Source organism: Bufo bufo, chromosome 8 (assembly GCF_905171765.1).
Source record: "Bufo bufo chromosome 8, aBufBuf1.1, whole genome shotgun sequence".
NCBI classification, from domain to species: Eukaryota; Metazoa; Chordata; class Amphibia; order Anura; family Bufonidae; genus Bufo; species Bufo bufo.
This window is the reverse complement of record NC_053396.1, coordinates 79,230,377-79,253,942: the sequence shown is the minus strand read 5'-3', so window position 1 is coordinate 79,253,942 and position 23,566 is coordinate 79,230,377. Positions and strand designations below refer to the sequence as shown.

Below are 23,566 nucleotides of genomic sequence, written 5' to 3'. Positions count from 1 at the left end.
CGAAGATATATATTTATGCCTGATATGCTTTATATGTGCTTTATATATAGATGCTTTATATTTAGCTACTTTTTCCTCAGATTTTATCCACTTTATTATTTTAAATCCATTTTTACAGTTTTTGTTCCTTCATTTATGCTGTATTTTATTCTATTCTATTTTATATTTGACCTTGCCATTAAAATTGCATTTTTACCATTTTTAATCTCTCACGTGACCTCCAGTGTATGAGTGCCGATATCCATTCTTAGTAATACAATTATATACAGCCCCCCTGAGTTAATACTTTGTAGGACCACCTTTCATTGCAATTACAGCTGAAAGTGTTTTGGGGTATGTCTCTCCCAGCTTTGCACTTCTAGAGGCTGAAATGTTTGCCCATTTTCTTTGCAAAATAGCTTAGCATCAGATTGGATGGAGAGCATCTGTGAACAGCAATTTTTAAGTCTTTCCACGGCTTCTTATAGGAATTAAGGTCTGGACTTTGACTGGTCCATCCTAACACATGGATATTCTTTGCTCTAATCTAAACCATTCTATTGTAGCTTTGGCTGCAAGTTTACGGTTGTTGTCCTGCTGGAAGGTGAACATCTGTCAGATTTTATTTATTAAAGATTTTGAAAACCATGTATCACTTTTATTTCCCTTCACACATACAGTACATGCTTATTTGTTAGTCTATTACGTAAAATATAAAAAAAATAATAATAATTTTATGGGTGTAATTTAGAAAAAAGTGGAAAAGTTCAATGGGAATGAATACTTTTTCAAGGCACTGTACTTTTTTCCTGTGATTTGTTTTCCAACTTTTACAAAATAATACCACATTTTGTGGAAAAATGGTTTTGTTTTTATATTTAGAACAAAGGTAACCTTTAACATTAACCTTTAAAGGACTGTCTACAATAATTAAAACTGTAGAACAAGTCCTAAAATAGTTGAAAATAAGAAAAACATACTTCTCCAGCCACATTAAAGGTTTTTTTTGACACTTTTTAACTGATGAGCCGATTAGCTGTTTGAGAAGGCACCGGCATTCCTGTGACCACTGTGGCCTTCTCTCAGCTCACCAAGCATAGCTCCGTACATTGTATAGTGGCTGTGTTTGGTATCACAGCTATGCCCCCTTCACTTGAATGGGACAGAGCTGCACCTAGGCTGCATGACCAATGAATGTGACGTCACTGGCCTAGAGAAAGCTGCAAGAAGGCTGCGGTGCTCACAGGAGCTGGGGGGTGATCGATGGGAATGCCCCAGTGTCGGACCCTCACCAAATATTAATGACACTTTAAGACTGTGGTGCAGCCTAATAGACATTTAGTCATGCCAGTCCCAGGGGCCCCTAGCTGCCGTCGCACCAGCAGATGGATAATGGGGACCATGGGATCTACCTCCCTCTAACTGCCTACATACCATGCTCACTATTGACCGTGTCATCAATGGGGTTAAACAGCCAAGAGAATTATGTAAGATGCCTGCAAGATCACCATCACATAACTGTACATCGTAGAGATTTAATGCATCCTATCCATAAAATACAGTGACAACATGGTGGCTTAATGGGTTACATGACAGACAGCGTGGAACTCAGTACAAGAACAGAAGATGGGCCATGACCTTTTTATCTTAGGCCCTTCCATGTTATTTAATAGAGTGTAGCTGATGTTAAAGAGGACACCATGTTATAGAGCAGGAGATGCTGAGCAGGTTGATATACCGGTGCATTTTTGTGGGAAAAGATTCGGCAAAACCTGTATTTTATAAATTTATCTCTTCCTTTTTTTTCTTCCTTTGAATACCTATCGTTACAGGAGGGAGGGGTTATCAATGATTGACAGAATTGTGTATATGTATGCATACAGAGATAGCGGTCAGTCACTGATAACCCCTCCCTCCTGTACTGATTGATAGCTATTCACAAAGTTTTACTGACTCTTTTGCCACAAAAATATATATCAATCTGATTGGCTTCTCCTGCTCTATAACACAGTGCTTTCATATTGCATTGCATTTTTGGTGACAGGTTCTCTTTAAGGTAGCAGTGGGCCACCTTACCTTATGGGCCCCTTACAACTGCACAGGTTGCATGTATGCTGTATCTGCACCTACCTACACTGTCCTGGATAGACAGAGCACTTAGCAGACAGCAGACTAAAAGTTCATATTCATACTACTCCTGATAATAAAGGCATGTTTATCCAGTTTTCCATAGTCCCCACCAGGGACATAGCTATAGGGGAAGGGGAGGAAGCGGCTGCTTCGGGGCCCAAACTCAGAAGGGGCCCACTAAGGATGAGGCCTAAAAGATTTTATTATCCAGGGCCCCCTAAAACAGTGTTCTATAATGACATTATATACAGTGACACTGTAGGAAATCTAGTGAGCGGCTGTCAGGCCTCTTCTTGACTAGCCACAGAAGTGAGGGTTGCATGGAAGGAGAGGACTGTGAAGAATTTGCTGGGGTGGGGGAGTCCTATTCAAATTTGGTATTTGCTGTGGGGCCAGTCATTTCTAGTTACGCCACAGGTCCCTACCTATTGCTATCAGCAGTTTAGCATGGTCAAAGCTGCTGACAGACTTCCTTTAATTTGCCTTTGATAATTGCCATTGTCTATTGTCTTTCAGGTACTCTCTAAAATGTTGCACTAGCCTCTGGTAGGGCACATATATGGCCTCTTGCCATTGAAAATGCACCTCTGTTCAGCATGCAGGTGTTTATTTTATCATTCTTATTTATAGGAATATTTCTTTCAACCCTCTGAAGCACATCCCCCACAATCAGTTTGATCTTTTGACCGACCTGCAGTCTCTGTAAGTAACATGACCTCATACTAAATCCATCTCGAGAGAACTAACCCAGTTCTTTTATGTTCACAGCAAAGCCTGTCTCCATAGCAACCTAATAACCTAATTCTATTTGTAAAAGTCATTTACTGCGTCAGTAATGTCACAATATTATGATGAAGCCTCTATGGGTGTTGAGTATTGAATGGCACTGTATAGTAAATGATACATTACAATGGAGAATTCTTTGCTATCCTCGTTTAGAGTGTCCCATTGTAGATCACCTGTATCTTAGGTCATTGTAACTGAGTTTTAAAATGGACATAGATAAGCAGAAGCTGTAAACATTGGACACTGGCACTTTCTTGGACATAGCTGGTGACTCACCTTATTGGATGAGTTATGGACAAAAGCACTTGAGGCTCCACTGTAGCCTGTCTTTGAAGTGTGAAGATGAAGGAGACCATAGACATCATATAGATGTGCCCGCAACCTAATTACACCGGGAAGCGCAGGGAGTGCTGGTCTGGCAGGAAATATTTTTAACATTATTACTGCTAAAGTGCTTGGTTACATGAAGAGGAGGGACCATTAACAAATTAAAAAAAAATGTAAATAACCGCTTTAAGGTCAAAATAGGTTTCGTCCTTAACCCCTTCCCTCGTATGCATTTTGCACATTAGTGACCAAACAATTTTATTGATTATTTGATTGTCGAATTCCAAAAGCTGTAACTTTAAAAAATTTCTGTCGATGTAGCTGTATAAGAACTTGTTTTTTGCTGGACAAGTTGTAGTATGTAATGGCTCAATTTTAGGGTACATATATATTTATTATAATAATAGCAAAGACAGGTGCACTCTGCGGTCTTACTAAACCCTTTAAACCAGGGGTGGGCAATTATTTTTTCGATGGGGCCACATGAGAAACTGAAAATATTTTGGAGGGCCGGGCCAAAAGGCTAAACTCAATACTGCATAAAATCACCGCGTCCTGGCACAGGCGGGCGTGATGACATCATCATGCCTGCCTGCGCTGGGATTTCACTACCAAATAGACCTCAGGCCTGTAGCCTATGACAAGTCTTGTCGCCATCTGCAAATTTTAAGGCGCATTGGCGACCATTTTGGTCGCCATCTGGAGCGCTGTATTGCATCAGTGACATGAACACTCTCCACATAGAATGTTATATTACATCAGTGACATCACCGCTCTCCACATATAAGTGATATTTTACATCAGTGACATCACCGCTCTCCACATATAATGTTATATTACATCAGTGACATCACCGCTGTCCACATATAGGCGATATATTACATCAGTGACATCACCGCTCTCCACATATATGTGATGAGCGGTGATGTCACTGATGTAATGTATTACTTACCGGTATATGTGGACAGCAGTGATGTCACTGATGTAATATATTACTTATGTGTGGAGAGTGGTGATGTCACTGATGTAATATATCACTTATAAGTAATATATTACATCTGTGACATCACCGCTCTCCACATATAAGAGGCATATTACATCAGTGACGTCATCCCTTGGCGCTGGGGTGCGCAGCCAGGGCCGGCCTTAGGTGTTCAGGCGCCCTGTGTGAGCTAACCTTGTGGTAGTGTTACCTGCAGTCCTATGTAAAACCACAGATAACACTAGTGCTAAATAATGTAGTAGTGTTACCTGCAGTCCTATGTAAAACCACAGATAACACTAGTGTAGATCATGTGGAAGTGTTACCTTCGTCCTTAGTGTGCCTCCCTGTGTCTATCGCACGGACTCCATGCTGGCGCTGCCTCCTCTTCCATCTTCTTCCCCGCACAGAACGTTCTGAAGCAGCTGCGTCAAGACATAGGAACACTGTGGGCAAGGTGATACACACAGGGAGAGACATACACACAGGGACGGGGACACACACAAAGGGACAGACACACTCACACACACACAAAGGGACGGACACACACAAAGGGACAGACACACACGGACGGACACACACAGGGACGGGGACACACACACAAAGGGACAAACACACACACACAGGGATGGACACACACACACACACACACACAAAGGGACAAACACACACACACAGGGATAGACACACACACACAAAGGGACAGACACACACACAGGGACGGACACACACACACACAGGGACGGACACACACACACACACTGGCACACTCAACATCAGCAGCAAGTCCAACCCTTAATGACCCCCACAATCCCTGGGGGGGGGGGGGGTGATGTAGTAGCAGGCAGGAAAGCACACACTGTCCCCCTGTCCTATATGAGCCCCCACCCCCACCAAATACCTGTAAGTTCTGTTAGTTGCTTGGCTTTGGCTGTGGCTGCTGGCTGGGGCTCCGCCTCCTTCCTCTTTCTGCCTGTGCGGCAGCTGCATCACGCTCCAGCAGCCACTGGTCTGCTCTGTTAAAGAGACAGGCAGGCCAGGCAGCAGAGCGGAGCGCAGAGCGGCCGCGGGCCCCGCCCCCTCCTCACTCCGGACAGTGACTCCGTGCTGTTACAGGGCCGGCGGCGGCGGCGGCAACAAAAATGCCGGGGGCCGGATTAAAAGGTCCGCCGGGCCGTATACGGCCCGCGGGCCGTAGTTTGCCCAGGTCTGCTTTAAACTGATGTTAAAATTAAGAGATTAGCCAACATATCCTACTGTGGAAGACATGTCTGAGTCCGAGCACCGCGCCAAGGTTTCTCAAGTAGCTCGGGTCCTAGCACGCACCTACCTGTGCTGTATGGGCAATACCAGGGGCCAGTGGGCAAATTACAGGAGCGTGAGGTCCGACTCACAAACAGCTCACCAGTTACCTCCAGCATGTAACCATGTTTGCAATGGGAGGAAGGAGCAGTCTGCGAGTCCCACTCAAGACTGGCTGATATGGCCCAGGCCTCACAGGTGCACCTAAATGTAGCCTGTGGATAGAAAACAGGCACATTTAAATTGGAGTTTATACACCTCCAGGCATCTCTATATACAAACAAACTGAAAAAAAATGTCTGTGTGTTAAACAGACAGGAAGTGCTCAAACCCATATGCAGTTGTGTATGTGTATACAGGGGAGCAAATCCTGCACTTGTGGCCCGTTGCTAATGGTGATCCCCAGTAAAAATGCATACAGTGGAGGGAGCAGCGGACCACAAGTACCACAATTAACATCCTACACAGGATAGCAATATACAATACATATAATCATTAATTAACTTTTATTAACTCTTTCTGGGGAATTCCGCCATTGACTTTTTACATTAAATTTTGCAACATAACTTACCAGTATAGTTTTTTTTTACGTTTTTTTTAAGGTAAACCCTATTTAAAAATTGCACATTTTTCCACGACGCACCTGCATCTTATCCGGGCAAAAAACATGACGCCCGTGTGAAAGGGGTCTTATATTTCTCTATTTATCCTTCTTAGGCCCCTAGAGCGAGTTTTCCGCGCAGGTGCAATGCGTGACGTGAACGCATTGCACCCGCACTGAATCCTGACCCATTCATTTCAATGGGTCTGTGTACATGAGCATTTTTTTTCACGTATCAGTTCTGCGTTGCGTGAAAAACCCAGCATGTTCTATATTCTGCGTTTTTCACGCAGCCCTGGCCCCATAGAAGTGAATGGGGCTTCAGTGAAAAACGCATTGCATCCGGAAGCAAGTGCGGATGCAATGCGTTTTTTACTGATGGTTCCTAAGAGATTGTTTGTAAACCTTCAGTTTTTTATCACACGCGTGAAAAACGCATCAAAACGCATTGCACCCGCGCAGAAAAAACTGAACACAATCGCAGACAAAATTGACTGAACTTGCTTGCAAAATGGTGCGAGTTTCACAAATTTTTTCACAATCTGTCACGCTCGTGTGAAAGAGGCCTTAGGCCTCTTTCACACGGGCGCCATGTTTTTTGCCCAGATAAGATGCGGGTGCGTTGCGGGAAAATGCGTGATTTTTCCACGCGAGTGCAAAACATTGTAATGCGTTTTGCACGCGCGTGAGAAAAATCGGCATGTTTGGTACCCAAACCTGAACTTCTTCACAGAAGTTCGGGTTTGAAGTTCGGGTTTGGGTTAGGTGTTCTGTAGATTGTATTATTTTCCCTTATAACATGGTTATAAGGGAAAATAATAGCATTCTTAATACAGAATGCATAGTACAATAGGGCTGGAGCGGTTAAAAAAAAATATATATAATTTAGCTCACCTTAATCCACTTGTTCGCGCAGCCCGGCTTCTATTCTGTCTTATTTCTTCAGGACCTGGGTAAAGGACCTGTGATGACGTCACTGTGATCATCACATGGTCCATCACATGATCTTTTACCATGGTGATGGATCATGTGACGGACCATGTGATGAGCACAGTGACGTCATCACAGGTCCTTTACCCAGGTCCGGAAGAAAGAAGAAAGAAGAGAAGCCGGCCTGTGCGATCAAGTGGATTAAGGTGAGTTACATATTTATTTATTTTTTAACCCCTCCAGCCCTATTGTACTATGCATTCTGTATTAAGAATGCTATTATTTTCCCTTATAACCATGCCTGCTGGATCCAGAAATCCGTATGCAAACGGATATCATTTGTTTCCGAATCTGGATGCGGATCCGTCTGACAAATTCATTGCAATATCGGATCCGTCTCTCCGGTGTCATCCGGAAAAACTGATCCGGTATTTATCTTTTTTACAGATTTAAAGGTCTGGGAAACCGGATCCGTTTTTCCGGCATTAATACATTTCAATGGAAATCAATGCCGGATCTGGCAATCTGTGTTCTGGAATTTTGTCCGGAGAAAATACCGTAAAAGGGACTGAACTGAAGACCTGATGCATACTGAACAGATTGCTTTCCATTCAGAATGCATTGGGACAAAACTGAAACATTTTTTTCCGGTATTGAGCCCCTATGACGGAATTCAATACTGGAAAACTTTAATGCTAGTGTGAAAGTAGCCTTAATAAACCCAATGTTTAATTCTATCAATTTCTGCACATTTTCCTGTATATTACAATACCTACTTTCTTGACATTGACCCGAAGTTCTGATAACAATCCAAATTCCTTCCTTCTTGGGAGTTCTTATGGCTTGCTTTCAAAAATGGCTTTCTTCTTGCCACTCTTCCATAAAGCCCAGATTTGTGGAGCACACAACTAATAGTTGTCCTGAGGACAGATTCTACCACCTGAGCTGTGGATCTCTGGAGCTCCTCCTGAGTGACCATGGGCCTGTTGGCTGCTTCTCTAATTAGTGCTCTCCTTGCCTGGGCTGTCAGTTTAGGGGGATGGCCATGTCTTGGTAGGTTTGCTGTTGTGCCACACTCCTTTCATTTTTGGATGATGGCTTGAACAGTGCTCCGTGAGATGTTCAGAGCTTGGAATATTTTTTTATAACCTAGCGCTGCTTTACAGTTCTCCACAAATTTATCCCTGAATTGTCTGGTGTGTTGCTTGATTTTCATGATGCTGCTTGATCACTAATGTTCACTATTAACCTGTTGGGGACACAGGGCGTACAGGTACACCCTAATGTCCCGGTACTTAAGGACACCCTGGGTATTTCCGATCACCACCACTCGGCGGGCGGTGATCGGAACTGGGTGCCTGCTAAAATCAATCAGCAGGCACCCTTGGACAATGCAATGACTATCGGCGATCGCAGCAAACCGCAGGTCAATTCAGATCTGCGGTTTGCTGCGTTTCCGGGTTATTCTGGTCTCTGGTGACCCGATAACCCAGAATAGGATGGTGATCGGTGGTGTGATAATACACCACCAATCACCATCCTGTGATCCTGAGAGGCGATGGTGACATCTCCTCTCAGGGTCGCTTCAGATTGGCTGCAGGGCGAGCGGGCAGTTTAAACTTACTGCAGCTCTGCCTCCTCCTCCTTTCTGTATCCGGATCCAGGAGAGAGAGGAGCAGCATCGTCCAGCTCCGGAGCCCAGTGAGCCCAGCACCCCCACTGAGCCACCATAGTGCCAAAGGTACATAGGGACAGGTTAGGGAGAGCTTAGATAAGTAGAGATAGTCAGGTAAAATTTAGGGGAAAAAAAGTTTTATTTTTGCATCACCCTGATCGGGTGTCTGAGGTCAACAGCACACTCAGTTGTGTGACCCTAGAGCCCCTCAGGGGTGCTGCAGTTCATTGCTCAACACCCGGGCTCCTTTTTGGCTAGGTCCGGTGGCTGGACTTCAGTCAGTGCAGCCGAGATGAGGACATTTTGGGGCCAGTGTCAGGCTGTACTGGAGTGGGGACGTCCTGTACCATGTGATGACCCCACTTTACAGTACAGCCATGACACGCTCCCGTTTTGAGGCCATTCGGAAATGCCTGCATTATGCAGATAATGCAGCATGGTCCCCCCAAGGTGATCCTGCCTATAACCGCCTGTACAAAATCAGGCCTGTCATCAATCACTTTGGGGCTAAATTTTTGGAGGCCTCTGTACCTGGAAGGGAGGTCGCGGTTGATGAGTCTCTCATTGCTTTCAAGGGGAGACTCATTTTCCGCCAGTATGTTCCCTCTAAGCAGGCAAAGTATATCGTGAAGCTGTACAACTTTTGTGAGAGTACCTCAGGTTACACCGACAAGTTTCATGTGTACGAGGGGCAAGATTCCCGTATTGAACCCCTAGAATGTCCCCCCACTCTGGGTGTTAGCGGGAAACTTGTGTGGGACCCTATGCGCCCACTGCTAGATAAGGGTTACCACCTGTACGTGGATAACTTTTATACTAGTATCCCCTTGTTCCAGTCCCTCGCTGCCAGATTCACGTCCGGTTGTGGGATCGTGCGGAAAAATCAACGCGACCTCCCTACCCACCCCCTCCAGGTACTTATCCCCAGGGGTGAGACCCCTGCCCTTACCAGTGGAAACCTGTTGCTGGTCAGATATAAGGACAAGAGGGGTATCCTTGTACTGTCCACAATTCACGGTAACAGCATCACCCCTGTCCCTGTGCGAGGTACCGCGGCAACGGTCCTCAAGCCCGATTGTATCTTCAACTACAATCGGTATATGGGAGGAGTTTATCTCTCTAATCAAGTCCTCAAGCCATATAACGCCATGCGCAAAACCCAGGCATGGTACAAAAAAGTTGCGGTCTACTTGGTACAGGTTGCCTTGTACAACTCTTTTGTGCTGTCCCGGAGCGCTGGCAACACAGGGAAATTCCTCCAGTTCTATGAGGCAGTCCTCAAGGTCCTGATCTTTTCTGACCGGGAAAGAGCAGGCCGGAGTACCTCGGGAACTGGAGGCGCCCGGATCGTCCCTGTCCAACACTTTTCCAGGTGTGGTCCCCCATACTGGAAAGAAGGGACAGTCCCAAAAAAAGTGCAGAGTGTGCCACAGGAGGTAGATACGGAAGGACAACACCACTCAGTGTGACACATGCCCCGATCATCCGGGCCTCTGCATTGACAGTTGCTTCAGGGAGTACCACACTTCCATGGAGTACTAAATTTATAATCCCCTTCCCCAAATTTAATTCCATTTAGACACTGACAACCGAAAAAAAACTATGGTTCTCAGACTTGAGACACCCCCAATTTTTTTTTGACATATTAGGTATCGTCGCGTCCGTAAGAATCTGCTCTATAAAAATACCCCATGACCTAACCCCTCAGATGAACACAGTCAAAATTTTTTAATAAAAACGGTGCAAAAAAAGGTATTTTTTTGTCACCTTACATCACAAAAAGTGTGATAGCAAGCGATCAAAAAGTCATATGCCCCCAAAATAGTGCCAATAAAACGTCCTCTCTTCCTGCAAAAACGAGCCCCTACCTAAGACAATCGGCTAAAAACTTTAGAAAAAACTGACTCTTAGACTATGGAGATACTAAAATGTTTTTTTATTGTTTATGGTTCAATCTGTTTTTATTGAAGTAATGAGATATGTTAGTAATAACCTAATACAAACGATTGTGAATCTTGAGGTATTTCAGAACAAGAAACTTCCAGGACATATACAGTACAGACCAAAAGTTTGGACACACCTTCTCATTCAAAGAGTTTTCTTTATTTTCATGACTATGAAGGCATCAAAACTATGAATTAACACATGTGGAATTATATACATAACAAGTGTGAAACAACTGAAAATATGTAATATTCTTGGTTCTTCAAAGTAGCCACCTTTTGCTTTGATTACTGCTTTGCACACTCTTGGCATTCTCTTGATGAGCTTTAAGAGGTTGTCCCCTGAAATGGTTTTCAAACAGTCTTGAAGGAGTTCCCAGAGATGCTTAGAATCCCTGTCCTTAAACCTGACAGGGCACACCTGTGAAGTGAAAACCATTTCAGGGGACTACCTCTTGAAGCTCATCAAGAGAATGCCAAGAGTGTGCAAAGCAGTAATCAAAGCAAAAGGTGGCTACTTTGAAGAACCTAGAATATGACATATTTTCAGTTGTTTCACACTTGTTTGTTATGTATATAATTCCACATGTGTTAATTCATAGTTTTGTGAATCTACAATTTTCATAGTCATGAAAATAAAGAAAACTATTTAAATGAGAAGGTGTGTCCAAACTTTTGGTCTGTACTGTATGAATATACAGTGACACAATCTGAAGAATCTGAGAACAAGTGTCATAAAACATTGCATATAATTTTAGAAACAAGATGTCTCCATTACAGCGGACATCTGTCAAAAAATACGTTTGTATTACACTGTTAGAGAACAAACTAGAAACAAATAACGGGAAGACAGACAAGACCTGGAAAGACCGATATCAGTGCCATTCAGGGTGTGAGGTGTATAGTAGACCGATAAAGAAAATTGTATAGGGTGATAACTTCTCACCACAAGGGAGTGACTCCTGGGCATTCCCACTAAATATGAAGCATTGTGCCAATTCCCGTCGAGCATCGCCAACAGGCATCTGACACAAGGGGATAAAACCGATTGAGCTTTACCGGAGTTCTGTACCACCTCGTTAGTATTTTGTAATTGAGTTCTTGTAGTCTACAAGAGGTTGATAATTTGTGCGTAAGCAGAAGGGAATTCTTCCACTGTTCTGATGAGAGAGTGATCCTTAACTCTTGTTCCCAAGCAGGCATAAAATTACAACCTGCTGATGGTGTCTCAGAATCCCTGTCCTCAGATCTCCCAGCACCCATCATGTTATATAAAAGAGAGATGGCATGCTCAGGGGCCGAACTAGCCACACACAACTTTTCAAAGTCTGTTAAGGAGGTACGTAGCCGCAATCCAGGCATCATAGACTTGATGAAGTTACGCAATTGAAAATAAAGAAACCAACGCCCATAAGTGTGTGGTATAAGATGGGACAGTTCATTGAGTGTATAGAAGCCATTGGTGTTAAATAAATCTCTAAGCCTAACCGGGCAGATGGTCTGTGTTCCAAAACCTGGGAGGGCTTTGAGACCTGGGAGTAGATTAGGATGTCCTGTTAAAATAGTGAGGGATCCTGGTCATGTCACTAGGCCATGTTTCGACGCAAATCTTCCCCATATATTCGCCAAAGAGAGGAGGAATGGAGACGTTGGGGAATCAGCTAGGTGTGTCTGAGTCTTCAGTGGGAGCCAAAAAATACCCATAGCCAAATGTGACGCTAATTCATGTTCTATCTCAACCCACAGTTTCGTATGTCGATTATGCTGAAGATCGAGGACACAATTCGCGATTGCCGCTTTATAATATAAGGGAAAGTTGGGTAGCCCAGCCCCACCGGCTGCTTTTGATTGTGTTAGCAGGCTATAGCTAAGTCTAGCTCGCGAGCCCCCCCATATGAATCGTGTGGCGAGCCTCCTGAGATGGACAAAGAATACCTGCGGAATCTGACATGGTATCGTCTGGAATAGATATAATATTCTTGGTAGAATGTCCATTTTGAGTGCATTGATTTTCCCAAACCAAGATATCCGGAGAGAGGACCATCTCAAGAGGCTCGCCCCAACAGATTTGAGGATGGGTGTGTAGTTAAGTTTAAACAGCTAAGAGGGGTCTGCTGACATACTCCCATGTATCTAATGGAGTGTGAGGCCCACCTGAAGGAGAAGGCTTCTCTAAGTAGGGTGACTTCATGTTGTGGAAGAGTGATGTTTAATAATTTCAATTTTTGGCTATTTACTTTGAAATTGCTAAGACTCCCTATTGTCTTGAACTCTCTAAGAACCGAGGGTAGACCCAGTCTGGGAGAAGTCAGATATATAAGAAGATCATCAGCAAATAGAGACAGTTTATGCTCAGAGTTGCCTATCTGAATGCCTTTAATGGAGTGATTCGCTCTTAGGGCGTTTGCCAGGGATTCCATAACTAGGATATACAAAAAGGGGGAGAGAGGACATCCCTGTCGTGTCCCATTACGTATAGTAAATGCATCTTAAAGTAAGCCGTTAACTTGAACATGAGCTGAGGGGGACTCGAACATGAGCTGAGGGGGAGGAATAGAGTGCCATAATCTTATCTAGCATTTTGATTCCTAGACCAATATGAGCTAATGTTTCTTCTAAAAAATCCCAGCTGACTCTGTCGAAAGCTTTCTCGGCATCGACTGAGAGTAAGCATAAAGGAGTCCTTAGCATCTTAGCTCTGGAGATTAAACCTATGGATTTTAGTATGTTGTCACCGGCCTCTCTACCTGGGACAAAGCCCACTTGTTCTCTGTGAATACAGTTAGGGATGTGCGGAGTTAATCTCAAGGCAATGAGTTAGGCGTATATCTTTAAGTCTACATTAAGTAAGGAGATGGGCCGATAACTGGCGCAAGAGGAAGTATCTTTGCTTGGTTTAGGGATTACCATGATGTGCGCTTGTAGGGTTTGGCATGGGAAAGGGCAATTTTTTCGAGATTGAATTAAACGCTGTGAATAGTATCAGGGAGAGCTCGTCCCCAAAGGTTTTATAAAAGCGGGGGGTTAGACCATCAGGGCTGGGACTCTTCAGTTCTTGAGAGTTTTTATGATGGGCAGAAGCTCAAAAGCACTAAAGTCTTCTTTCATGTTAGAGGATGATTCGTCTGAGATACAAATAGGGCCATATTGGCTAAGATAGCACCTCAATTCTTCCGAATCAGGTCTGTTACTTGCCTCCCCTTTAGCTTTCAGGTCATATAGGTTAGTACAGTATTTCTGAAATTTGGATGCTATCTCGGTGGGAGAGTGCACTAAGCCTTTTGAGGTCGTATTTAATGAAGGTACGTGCGTAAGGGGTGTCTGGGGGTGTAGTGCCCTCGCCAACCACTTGCCACTTTTATCTCCGTATTCTTAAAAGCCATATTTGACTTTATCACGGATACTCAGATATTTTTGGTCTAAAATCTGGCGTATTTGTTGGCGCAGGGAGGAAATGTCGGCTTTAAGCTGGTCAGAAGAGGAAGTTTTATTCATGATCTCTTCTTGGTCCAATTCTGTGAGAAATTTGGTTAATTTAAACAAGCGTTCTTTTTTAAGTCTAGCTCCATGTGAAAGGAATGAACCTCTGAGCACGCATTTCAGGGCTTCCCATTTCACGGGTGGGGCAGTAGTATCAGTTTGGTGGTCTTTAACAAAGTTTGAAATGGTCATTTGTATATCCTCTGCACACACAAGGTCATTTAGGAGATTTATTCAATCTCCAAGTGTATGATCGCGGGCTTGAAGGGCAACTGGACAATAGACCGTACACTGGTGCAAATTCAGCCCTAAGCACACGTGAGGATCCCTGGGAGACCGAGGACCTACCTGATGAGTCTATGGAGGGATCTATTACTATGTTGAAGTCGCCTCCTAAGACGATGGAGGAACCATCTGCAAAATTGGCTAATCTTTTCAGAACTTTGGATCCAAAGGTCGTTTGTCCCTGGTTAGGAAAATAGACATTGGCAAATGTTACAACAGAGTTATCGACTGAGAGCTTAAGAAAAATGAACCTGCCACTAGGGCTGATGTCCGAGGATAGGACCGTGAGGTGGAAGTCCTTGTGAAAAGCGATGGATACCCCACCTGCTTTTTTATTTGGATTGGGAGAGTGGAACCACACTGGATAATATCTACACCTGCATTTGGGAACAGAGGCCATTTTAAAATGAGTTTCTTGAAACATGGCCAGCATTACTCTTTTCTTGTGGAAGCAATTTAAGATTTGGCTGCGCTTCTCTGGTTTATTTAAGACCCTTGGCATTATAAGTGCAGAATGAGAGGGGAGCCATCATGGCGGGTTAATAGACGGGCCATAATGTTTAGTATAAATGACTCCCATCCAAATCTTGGATATCTTGGGAAGGGGGACACATGAGGGAAGAGACGGCTACTAAACAGAGAGTGCAAAGACAGTAGTCCCATGAGGAGTAATGTGGGGTGAAGGAAGAGGAGGAGAAGGGAAGGAGGAAGGAGGGACGAGGGGAAGCAAATGGAAATGGAGGCGGAAAAGTAAAAGAAGGAGAGAGCCTAACCAAGCTCAATGCAATTCTAGGTAGTGATCTCTGTCACTGTCAGCACTATGTGCTGTGTACCCTAAGTGGGGACTTGGGAAGCCAAAGACAAAGAGGCAGCCCTACTAGCCTCCAGCTCTGTTGATCAGCTAACTCTAAACAAAGCAGGACAAGAATAACACAAATTCTATAATCATATAGCCTTAACTACAAAACAGGACATAACTTTCTATGTCTACAATGAGACAAAAGAGAAAAATAGAAAGCCAGGAAGATGACAAATGCAGTCATTGGTACACTCCGTCGATCAGAGTCTGCAGTCATCTGGGAGATCTCTGCTGCTTGGAAGATGATGTCTGCCATCTATCTAGTAGCAGTACGGCTTGAATTGGTCTCGCTCTAGGCCAATCTGGAATCTCCAGGGGTGGTAGATCAAAAGTGTTCAGCAGTCTTGGCAAGTCCACTAGGGATTTGAAAACCGCCGATTTTCCCTTCTTCTTAGCAAGCAATTGGAAAGGGAATCCCCATCTGTAAATTATCTTTAAGAATGACGAGGAGGGGCTTCAACGCTTTGCGTAGCATCAAGGTATGTCTTGCAAGATCTGGTAAGATGAGGAGTTCCTTATTCTCAAAGAGGATTGCCTCTGAGTTTCTTGCTGCTTTAAGTATGGTTTCCTTACCTTTATAAAAATGTATTCTGCAAATAACATCGCGTGGGCGTGATGGGTCGCTCGACTTCAACCCCAGGGCTCTGTGTATTTGATTAATCTCAATAGGTTGTTCACGTGGCCTGTTCAGTAGTTTCCCAAAGAAGTCCTGTGCCCAGGCCTCTAAATCAGGCGGTAATATATTTTCATGGAGACCCCTTATACGGAGGTTGTTTTCTCCGGTTTCGGTTTTCCATGTCTTCTAGATGAGATAGTATGTCCAGTATTTGGTCTAAATGATCAGTGAGGACTTGATGATGTGAGTCTAGAGTTGTGAGGATCTGATCCTGCATGTCCTCTATCTCCTCCAGTCTCTGCCCCACATGTTTAATTTCTAATATAAAGCCGCCATATCTTGTTTGTGAGAGTTTTCCAGTCTCACGAAAAGGGCGTAAATTTCTGACTTAGTGGGGAGAGCTTTGAGGTGTAGCTTCCAGTCCCATTCAGGATTTGGGTCATCTGGCGTCGAGGACTCTGCAGAACTGGGGGTCCCTACCAGGGAGTCTCCGTGTTGGGAAGAGGCACTTGGGGAGGATGCCACATGGCTGTATAGTGCCCGGGAGGCTGGGGACGGCAAACTAGGACTCACCACGCAGCTCCAGGAGAGCGCGGCTCTTTCTGTGGCCTTCGCGCTTGGTTATGGGTGTGGGCAGGGAGCGTCTCTCCAGATGCAGCCACCGCCATCTTTGTGCAATCGTCTATTTCAGCAGTCCCCGCTGGCTGGCTTGCTGACTTGAAAAATCGAGAGATAGCTCTCGAATCCCGCTCTGTAGGGGCAGGTGTGGACGAGGGTCTCTTGCTTCGTCTTTTCATGCTGGTAAGGCTTGCGGCAGTGTCCTGTGTGACTGCTTAAAGCTGAAGGCGTTCGGCAGCTCAGCAGTCATGCTGTCTACTCGGCCATTAGCAAGCTCCGCCCCCTTTTTATTGTTTAAAAAGAGTAATATAGTGTAAAACCTAAATAAATGTAAAAAAAGTTGACATATTAGGTATCGTCGCGTCCGTAAGAATCTGCTTTATAAAAATACCCCATGACCTAACCCCTCAGATGAACACTGTCAAAAAATAAAATAAAAACGGTTCAAAAAAAGGCATTTTTTGTCACCTTACATCACAAAAAGGGTAATAGCACGCGAGCAAAAAATCATATGCCCCCCAAAATAATGCCAATAAAACTGTCCTCTCTTCTCGCAAAAAATGAACCCCTACCTAAGACAATTGTCTAAAAACAAAAACAAAAAAACTGACTCTTAGACTATGGAGATACTAAAATGTTTTTTTTTTGGTTTAAAAAGGATAATATAGTGTAAAACCTAAATACATTTAAAAAAAAGTAGACATATTAGGTATCGCCACGTCCGTAAGAATCTGCTCTATAAAGTACCCCATGACCTAACCCCTCAGATGAACACGGTCAAAAAAATACAATAAAAACGGTGCCAAAACAAGGGTTAACAGCCAAACAAAACGTAATATTTATTACCCTGATTCTGGAGTTTATAGAAACACCCCATATGTGGTCGTAAAAACTGCTGTATGACCAAAAGGCAGGGCGCAGAAGGAAACAAACGCCATATGGTTTCTGGAAGGCAGATTTTGATGGCCTTTTTTTTGGGGCACCATGTCCCATTTGAAGAACCCCTTGATGCACCCCTAGAGTAGAAACGTCATAAAAGTGACCCCATCTAAGAAAATACACCCCTCAAGCTATTCAAAACTGATTTTACAAACTTTATTAACCCTTTAGGTTTTCCTCAACAGTTTATGGCAAATGGAGATGAAATTTCAGAATTTCTATTTTTGGTAACCTTGCCTCAGAAAAATGAAATATAGAACAACCAACAAAACATGTGTACCCTAAGAATAGTCCCAACAAAACTGCCACTTTATCCCGCAGTTTCCAAAATGGGGTCACTTTTATGGAGTTTCTTCTCTAGGGGTGCATCAAGGGGGCTTCAAATGGGACATGTAGTTATACTGAGAATAAATTAAACACAGGTGGTCTCTCTTTACTAATTAGGTGACTTCTGAAGGCAATTAGTCACACTGGATTTTAATAAGGGGTATCAGAGTACAGGGGGCTGAATACAAATGCATGCCACACTTTCCAGATTTGTTTATTTTTAAAAAAAAATTAAAAATCACCATTTTCTTTGTACTTTACACATACCTTACTTCTTTGTGTTGATCTATCATTTAAAATCCCAAAACAATGTCCAGCTTCTGCGTGGCCGGGAGATAGATGCAGTACTAAGCCACACCCCCTGGTGATGCGACAGCATCCTTTGTGGATTTAGGGGCTGCAGCCTTGGGTGGTATGTAGTCTACCTGAACCCATTCTGGTGTCTGGAGTGGATACTACTTTTTTAGCCAGGGGGTTTATTTAGTATGTCTCTCTATCCAACTCTATGGTCTGGAACTGGAGGAGGGACCACATCAAGGACTTTCAGGATATGTTTTCCCAAGAGGCCTCGGAAGTTTTGCTCCCTCATCGTGACTACGATTGTGCCATTGAACTTGTTCCTGGTGCGAAACTTCCCAAGAGCCGAATCTTGTATCTATCTGGGCCTGACAGGATTATATTCAGGTTAGCCTTAAAAAAGGGCATATTCGACTGTCTGCAGCTCTCGTAGGAGCTGGTTTCTTTTTTGTGGAAAAGGACAGTGGATTGCGCCCCTGTATTGATTACAGGGAACTTAATAAAATAATGGTTTCAAACCATTACTCCCTTCCTCTTATTCCGGATCTGCTTAATAAAATTGTTAGGACCTACTTGTTCACTAAAATTGAACTCAGAGGAGCCTACAATTTGATCAAAATACGAGAGGGGATGAAAGGAAGAAAGTGTTCAATTGCCTCAAAGGACATTTTGAATATCTGGTGATGCCCCTTGGGCTATGTAACACCCCACCTTGTTAATGATATTTTCCAAGAGTACCTGGGTCAATTTCTTGTTGTATATCTGGACTAGAGATGAGTGAATTTGTAAAAAATTTGATTCGCCGGTTCGCCAATTTATTTTTGTTTGATCCAAATTTATTTGCTGCAAATTACGTTAAAAAAACAGTTTTTCTGGCTGCAGAGAGCCTTTATAGTGGTGTAGAACACTGTGCCTTGCAGTAACACGCATAGGGAGTCTGCTTTGGTAGTGAAATAATACTGTGAATCCATAAGACATGCAGATTACAGGCGTCGCTTTTAGAATCATTGCACACTTCACTTATTTGGGCAGTCACTGGGCCAAAACTGACCAAATAACTCAGGTACGAACTCAGCCTTACAGGTCGATATTAGTGCCAAGAAGATGCGCACTGCTTTTACACCGTCGTCAGCTGATTCCACATGGATGTCAACAGAGCCTGTTCTATTAAATGCTTATACAAGTAGAGCCCCCCGACAGAGTGGAAGGAGTGTCAGCAGTAAGTTTGTGTTGATGTCACTGATTATTTTGCCCTTCCTCTGATCCGTAAGAACAATAACCCACAAAAAAACTGATCCTTTCTGTGAAGCATCCGCCTTCACTCGGTCAGCATTTGGTCAGTAATCCATCAGTATTTCTAAAGCCAAAAAAACACAGGAGTGGATCCAAAACAGATGACACGTGAATGAAATATTTGCATGTCTTCTGTGTTTTGCACCCACTCTTGCTTTTGACTACCAAATTGCAAGCCAATTCTGATGGGACCATACAGGCCTTACAGCTGCTACAAAAACAGGATCCGTTGTGTGTCTCATTTTTCCTTCCTTCTGACAGATCAGAAAAAGAGTCAAATAAATGATGATGTCAGCCAAGCCAAAAAGGCTAAATGGTGGCCCAGTTATGAAGGAGGGTGGGAACAGCATGAGGAGTCCACAGAGTGGCCCTATGACATAGTGGTGAGGTGGAAGCATCATGAGGAGACCACAGAGTAACCCAATGACAGAGTCTGGAGGTGGCGGCAGCATCAGAAGATCACAGAGTGGCAAGGTGACATAGTTTGGAGGTGGCAGCAGCATCAGGAGGCCACAGGGTGGCAAGGTGACATAATGTGGAGATGGCAGCAGCATGAGGAGACCACAGAGTGGCAAAGTGACATAGTTTGGAGGCGGAGGCAATTAGGCTCAATTTTTTTTCTACTTTTACACGACACAAAAGGCTTTTCAACAGATAAGTGCAATGCTGGGTGGCAAATATATTTTTATTTTGCCACTAATACGTGGCAAATAGGTCTGTAGAATATATCACTGCACCGCACAAGGGCAAATATATTTTTCTTTTGCCACTAACACACGGCAAAAAGGGCTTTACAACATATAACTGCACCGCACAAGGGAAAATAAGATGTACTGTAGAAATATTTCAGTGTAATAAACCATGTTAATGGCTGTATCAAACAGCACTTTCACCCCAATAACAAGAACGGTTTGCTGGAATGGCAGAACTGTATAATGGCAATTTGTTTTTGTTTTTTTGTTTTTTTAAGTTTTGAAAATACTTTATTCTGAATCATAAGCAGAAAATACAAAAGATACATCAACCCCACAATAGGGTACTTATTTCCATATCATTCAGTCTGAGATACAAACATTTTCAAGTACCTACAATAATGAGGAAGAGGGGGGAGAGGAGGAAATAAAAGAAAAGAAGAGAAGGAAGTGGGAAGGGGGGGGTTCCTACTATCCCTATATCACTTGATACAAAACCTTATCCACCTTATGAGGAGAAATCTCTATATTTTTTCCACGAGGACCATGTGGCTTCGAACACCTGTGTTCTTTTGGACTCCCACCCTGCAATCTGTTCCAATCTATAAAGTGCATCACACTTCGCAATCCACTGGGAGATGGACGGGGCCCTACGACTTTTCCACTTAAATGCTATCAGAACTCTCGCAGCCGCGAGAAGTTGGCCTAGTAAGGAGGTGATATATCTGTTTCCTTTAACTTTTCCTATTAATCCTAATAAACATCTTTTAGCTGAGGGCGTAAACTGTACACTACTGATCTGTGAACATATATTGAGCAGACCTGTTTCCAGTACTCAGATATAGTAGGGCATGTCCACCATATATGTAGCATGGAGCCTTCTGCATTAAGACACCTCCAGCACTTGGAATCACAATCCGGGTATATGACATGTAATTTCTGGGGTGTGTAGTACCACCTAGTGATCACCTTGTAAAGGTTTTCTTGCAACTTTACACATCTGGATACCCTGGGAGTGTTAGAGCATATTTGCGCAACTTCCCTATCTAAGAATTGGACTCCTAGATCCTTTTCCCACTTACGGACGAAGCTGTATGAGTCAGGTCTGGTCTGGGAAACAAGCACAGATTATAGCTGTGCCACTTTTTTCCTAGGGGGCACCTTGGAAACTGTCATCTTTTCAAACTGTGTCATAGAAGCTGTTGGAGAGATTTTCTTTTTCCCCAAATATTGCTTAATGTACAGTTTATGGATAAAGGACAGTGTTTTCAATTTAGGCTGAGTATCCCATCCGTCTACTAAAAGTCCCGAAGGGTCCAATAAATCTACTAACTGAAGGGACATTTCTTTAATACCCCCTGGCAAGGTAGAGCCAAAGACTCCCCCAGAACTCCACAGAACATCCCTCACCTGAAGCACAGGCGACACCTCGTGGTCCGAAAGCAGCACTTTAGAAAGCTCAGAATGCCATAATTTAAATGTATTTTTCGTCATGTTTCTAAGTGACCTGATCTGTTGAGGCATATCTTTAGGGGGCGAGAGAAGGAAAGACCTCAAAGGAAGTCTAGAATCACCTGCTTCTGCCAAAGTGTCAAGTCTGTTCTCTGAGTTTCTAATCCACTCCAAACATCTCGTCCCCTGAACAGCCATATAATATTCCGCCATATCAGGAAGACCCATTCCCCCTAGCTTGTTTGGCTGTATCATTGTTGAATGCGGGATACAGGGTCTAGCTTTTTTCCAAAGGAATCTAGAAAAACATTGTCTCAATTGGGCAAAAAAGGATTTTGGCAGGTGCACAGGCAATACCAACATATAATACAGTATTTTAGGGACTAATACTGTTTTAATCAGTGTACGTCTTCCAAACCACGAAGTGAAAGGGATGCTCCATGAGTCAATAGTGGCTGTTATAGACTTAGGTAAACTACGGAAATTTACCTCAAATAAGTCACTTGGTATTGAGGTTATATTCACCCCTAAAAACTTAATTGAACTAGTTGTCCAGACATATTTAAATTGCGTCTCTAAGGACGACTGCAAGTCCCTACTAGCCGTTACATTTAGAGCTTGGGATTTCGTAGGATTAATAAGGAAGTTGGACATGGTTCCGAATTCTAGGAACAAGTCCTGTATGGCCGGAAAAGCCTCCATTGGATTGGTTATGATAACCAAAAGATCATCGGCGAAAGCCGCTAACTGGTGATAAGTGTCTCCCACCCTCATACCCTGGACTTTATCATCCTGTCTTATCGCTTAAAACAAGCATTCTACTACAATAATAAAGAGCAGGGGGGACAGGGGGCAAGCCTGTCTTGTACCATTACCAATAGTAAAGCTGGGAGATAGAATGCCATTTACCATTACTCTGACCGAGGGGGTAGCATACATAGCCATTGTAGCATTAATGAACTGGGGTGGTATCCCAAATTTAGCCAAGGCCAGACGCATAAAAAGCCAATCTATACAATCGAATGCTTTCTCTGCGTCTGTCCCTAGGAGGACCAGAGGAATGGATTTCTCCCTGGCATGATGTATAATATTGACTATCCTAGTGGTATTCATTCTTCCTTCCCTGCCAGCCACAAATCCCACATGTTCCGCATTAATCAGCTTGGGCAAAAAAGGTTGTAACCTTAGTGCAAGCATTTTCGCGTACAATTTCAGATCCGCATTTAAAAGCGAAATGGGTCTGTAGCTTGCACAGGATGAAGGGTCCTTACCTTCTTTCGGCAGGATAGTAATTAGAGCAGACAACATTTGTGTCGGGAGCGGGGTACCTTTATAAACTTCGTTGTATACTTTAAGCACTCTGGGTAACAGTATTGAGGAAAAGGTGGTGTAATATCCTGCGGTTAGTCCGTCAGGCCCAGGGCACTTGTGCTTAGGAACTGTGCTTAAAGCCTTGTTCAGTTCTTGCAACGAAAAGGGTTTAGCAAGGGTTTGGGCTTGATCCTGGGAAATAACCGGGAGGCGTAAACCTGAAAGATACTTTTTAATGTCCTCTGACCTTATTTCATTTTCCGCCGTACTACCTCTCTCCCTAAGATTATATAGCGAGCTATAGTAGGTACAAAATTGCTTTGCAATAAGGTCAGTGGACATAAAAGATCTGGCAGATGCATCTTTAATAGAATGTATGTAAGATTTAAGTCTACGCTTTTTCAAACTGGACATCATGAACTTTGATGCTTTGTCCCCGTGTGCGTAGTATTTAAATTGTGCTGACAAATATAGTTTGGCCACCCGGTTATTCAGTATATTCTTATGCTCCGCCCTTAGTTTATTTAAAGTTTCCAACACTTCTGGTGATTTTTGCTTTTTGTGTAGTAATTCCAACTTTTGAATCTGCTCCTGCAATGACACAATAGAAGCCTCCCTTTTCTTTTTGATATGTGAATTTAACGCAATAAAGTGCCCTCTCACAACCGCCTTGTGAGCTTCCCAGACCAGACCTGGCGACATACCCTCCGTCTCGTTGAGACTGAAGTATTCCTCAATATGC

At 43.5% G+C, this 23,566-nt stretch overlaps 1 protein-coding gene across 1 annotated transcript in view; it reads left to right on the top strand.

Moving 5' to 3' along the window:
* The window catches only part of LOC120978062 (relaxin receptor 1-like), a 455,454-nt gene that overhangs the window by 336,345 nt on the left and 95,543 nt on the right, over positions 1 to 23,566 (top strand). Inside the window, exon 13 of the mRNA XM_040406299.1 lies at positions 2,740 to 2,811. Within this exon, the coding sequence (XP_040262233.1) occupies positions 2,740 to 2,811 (72 nt within the window). The remainder of the gene's footprint in view (positions 1 to 2,739; positions 2,812 to 23,566) is intronic.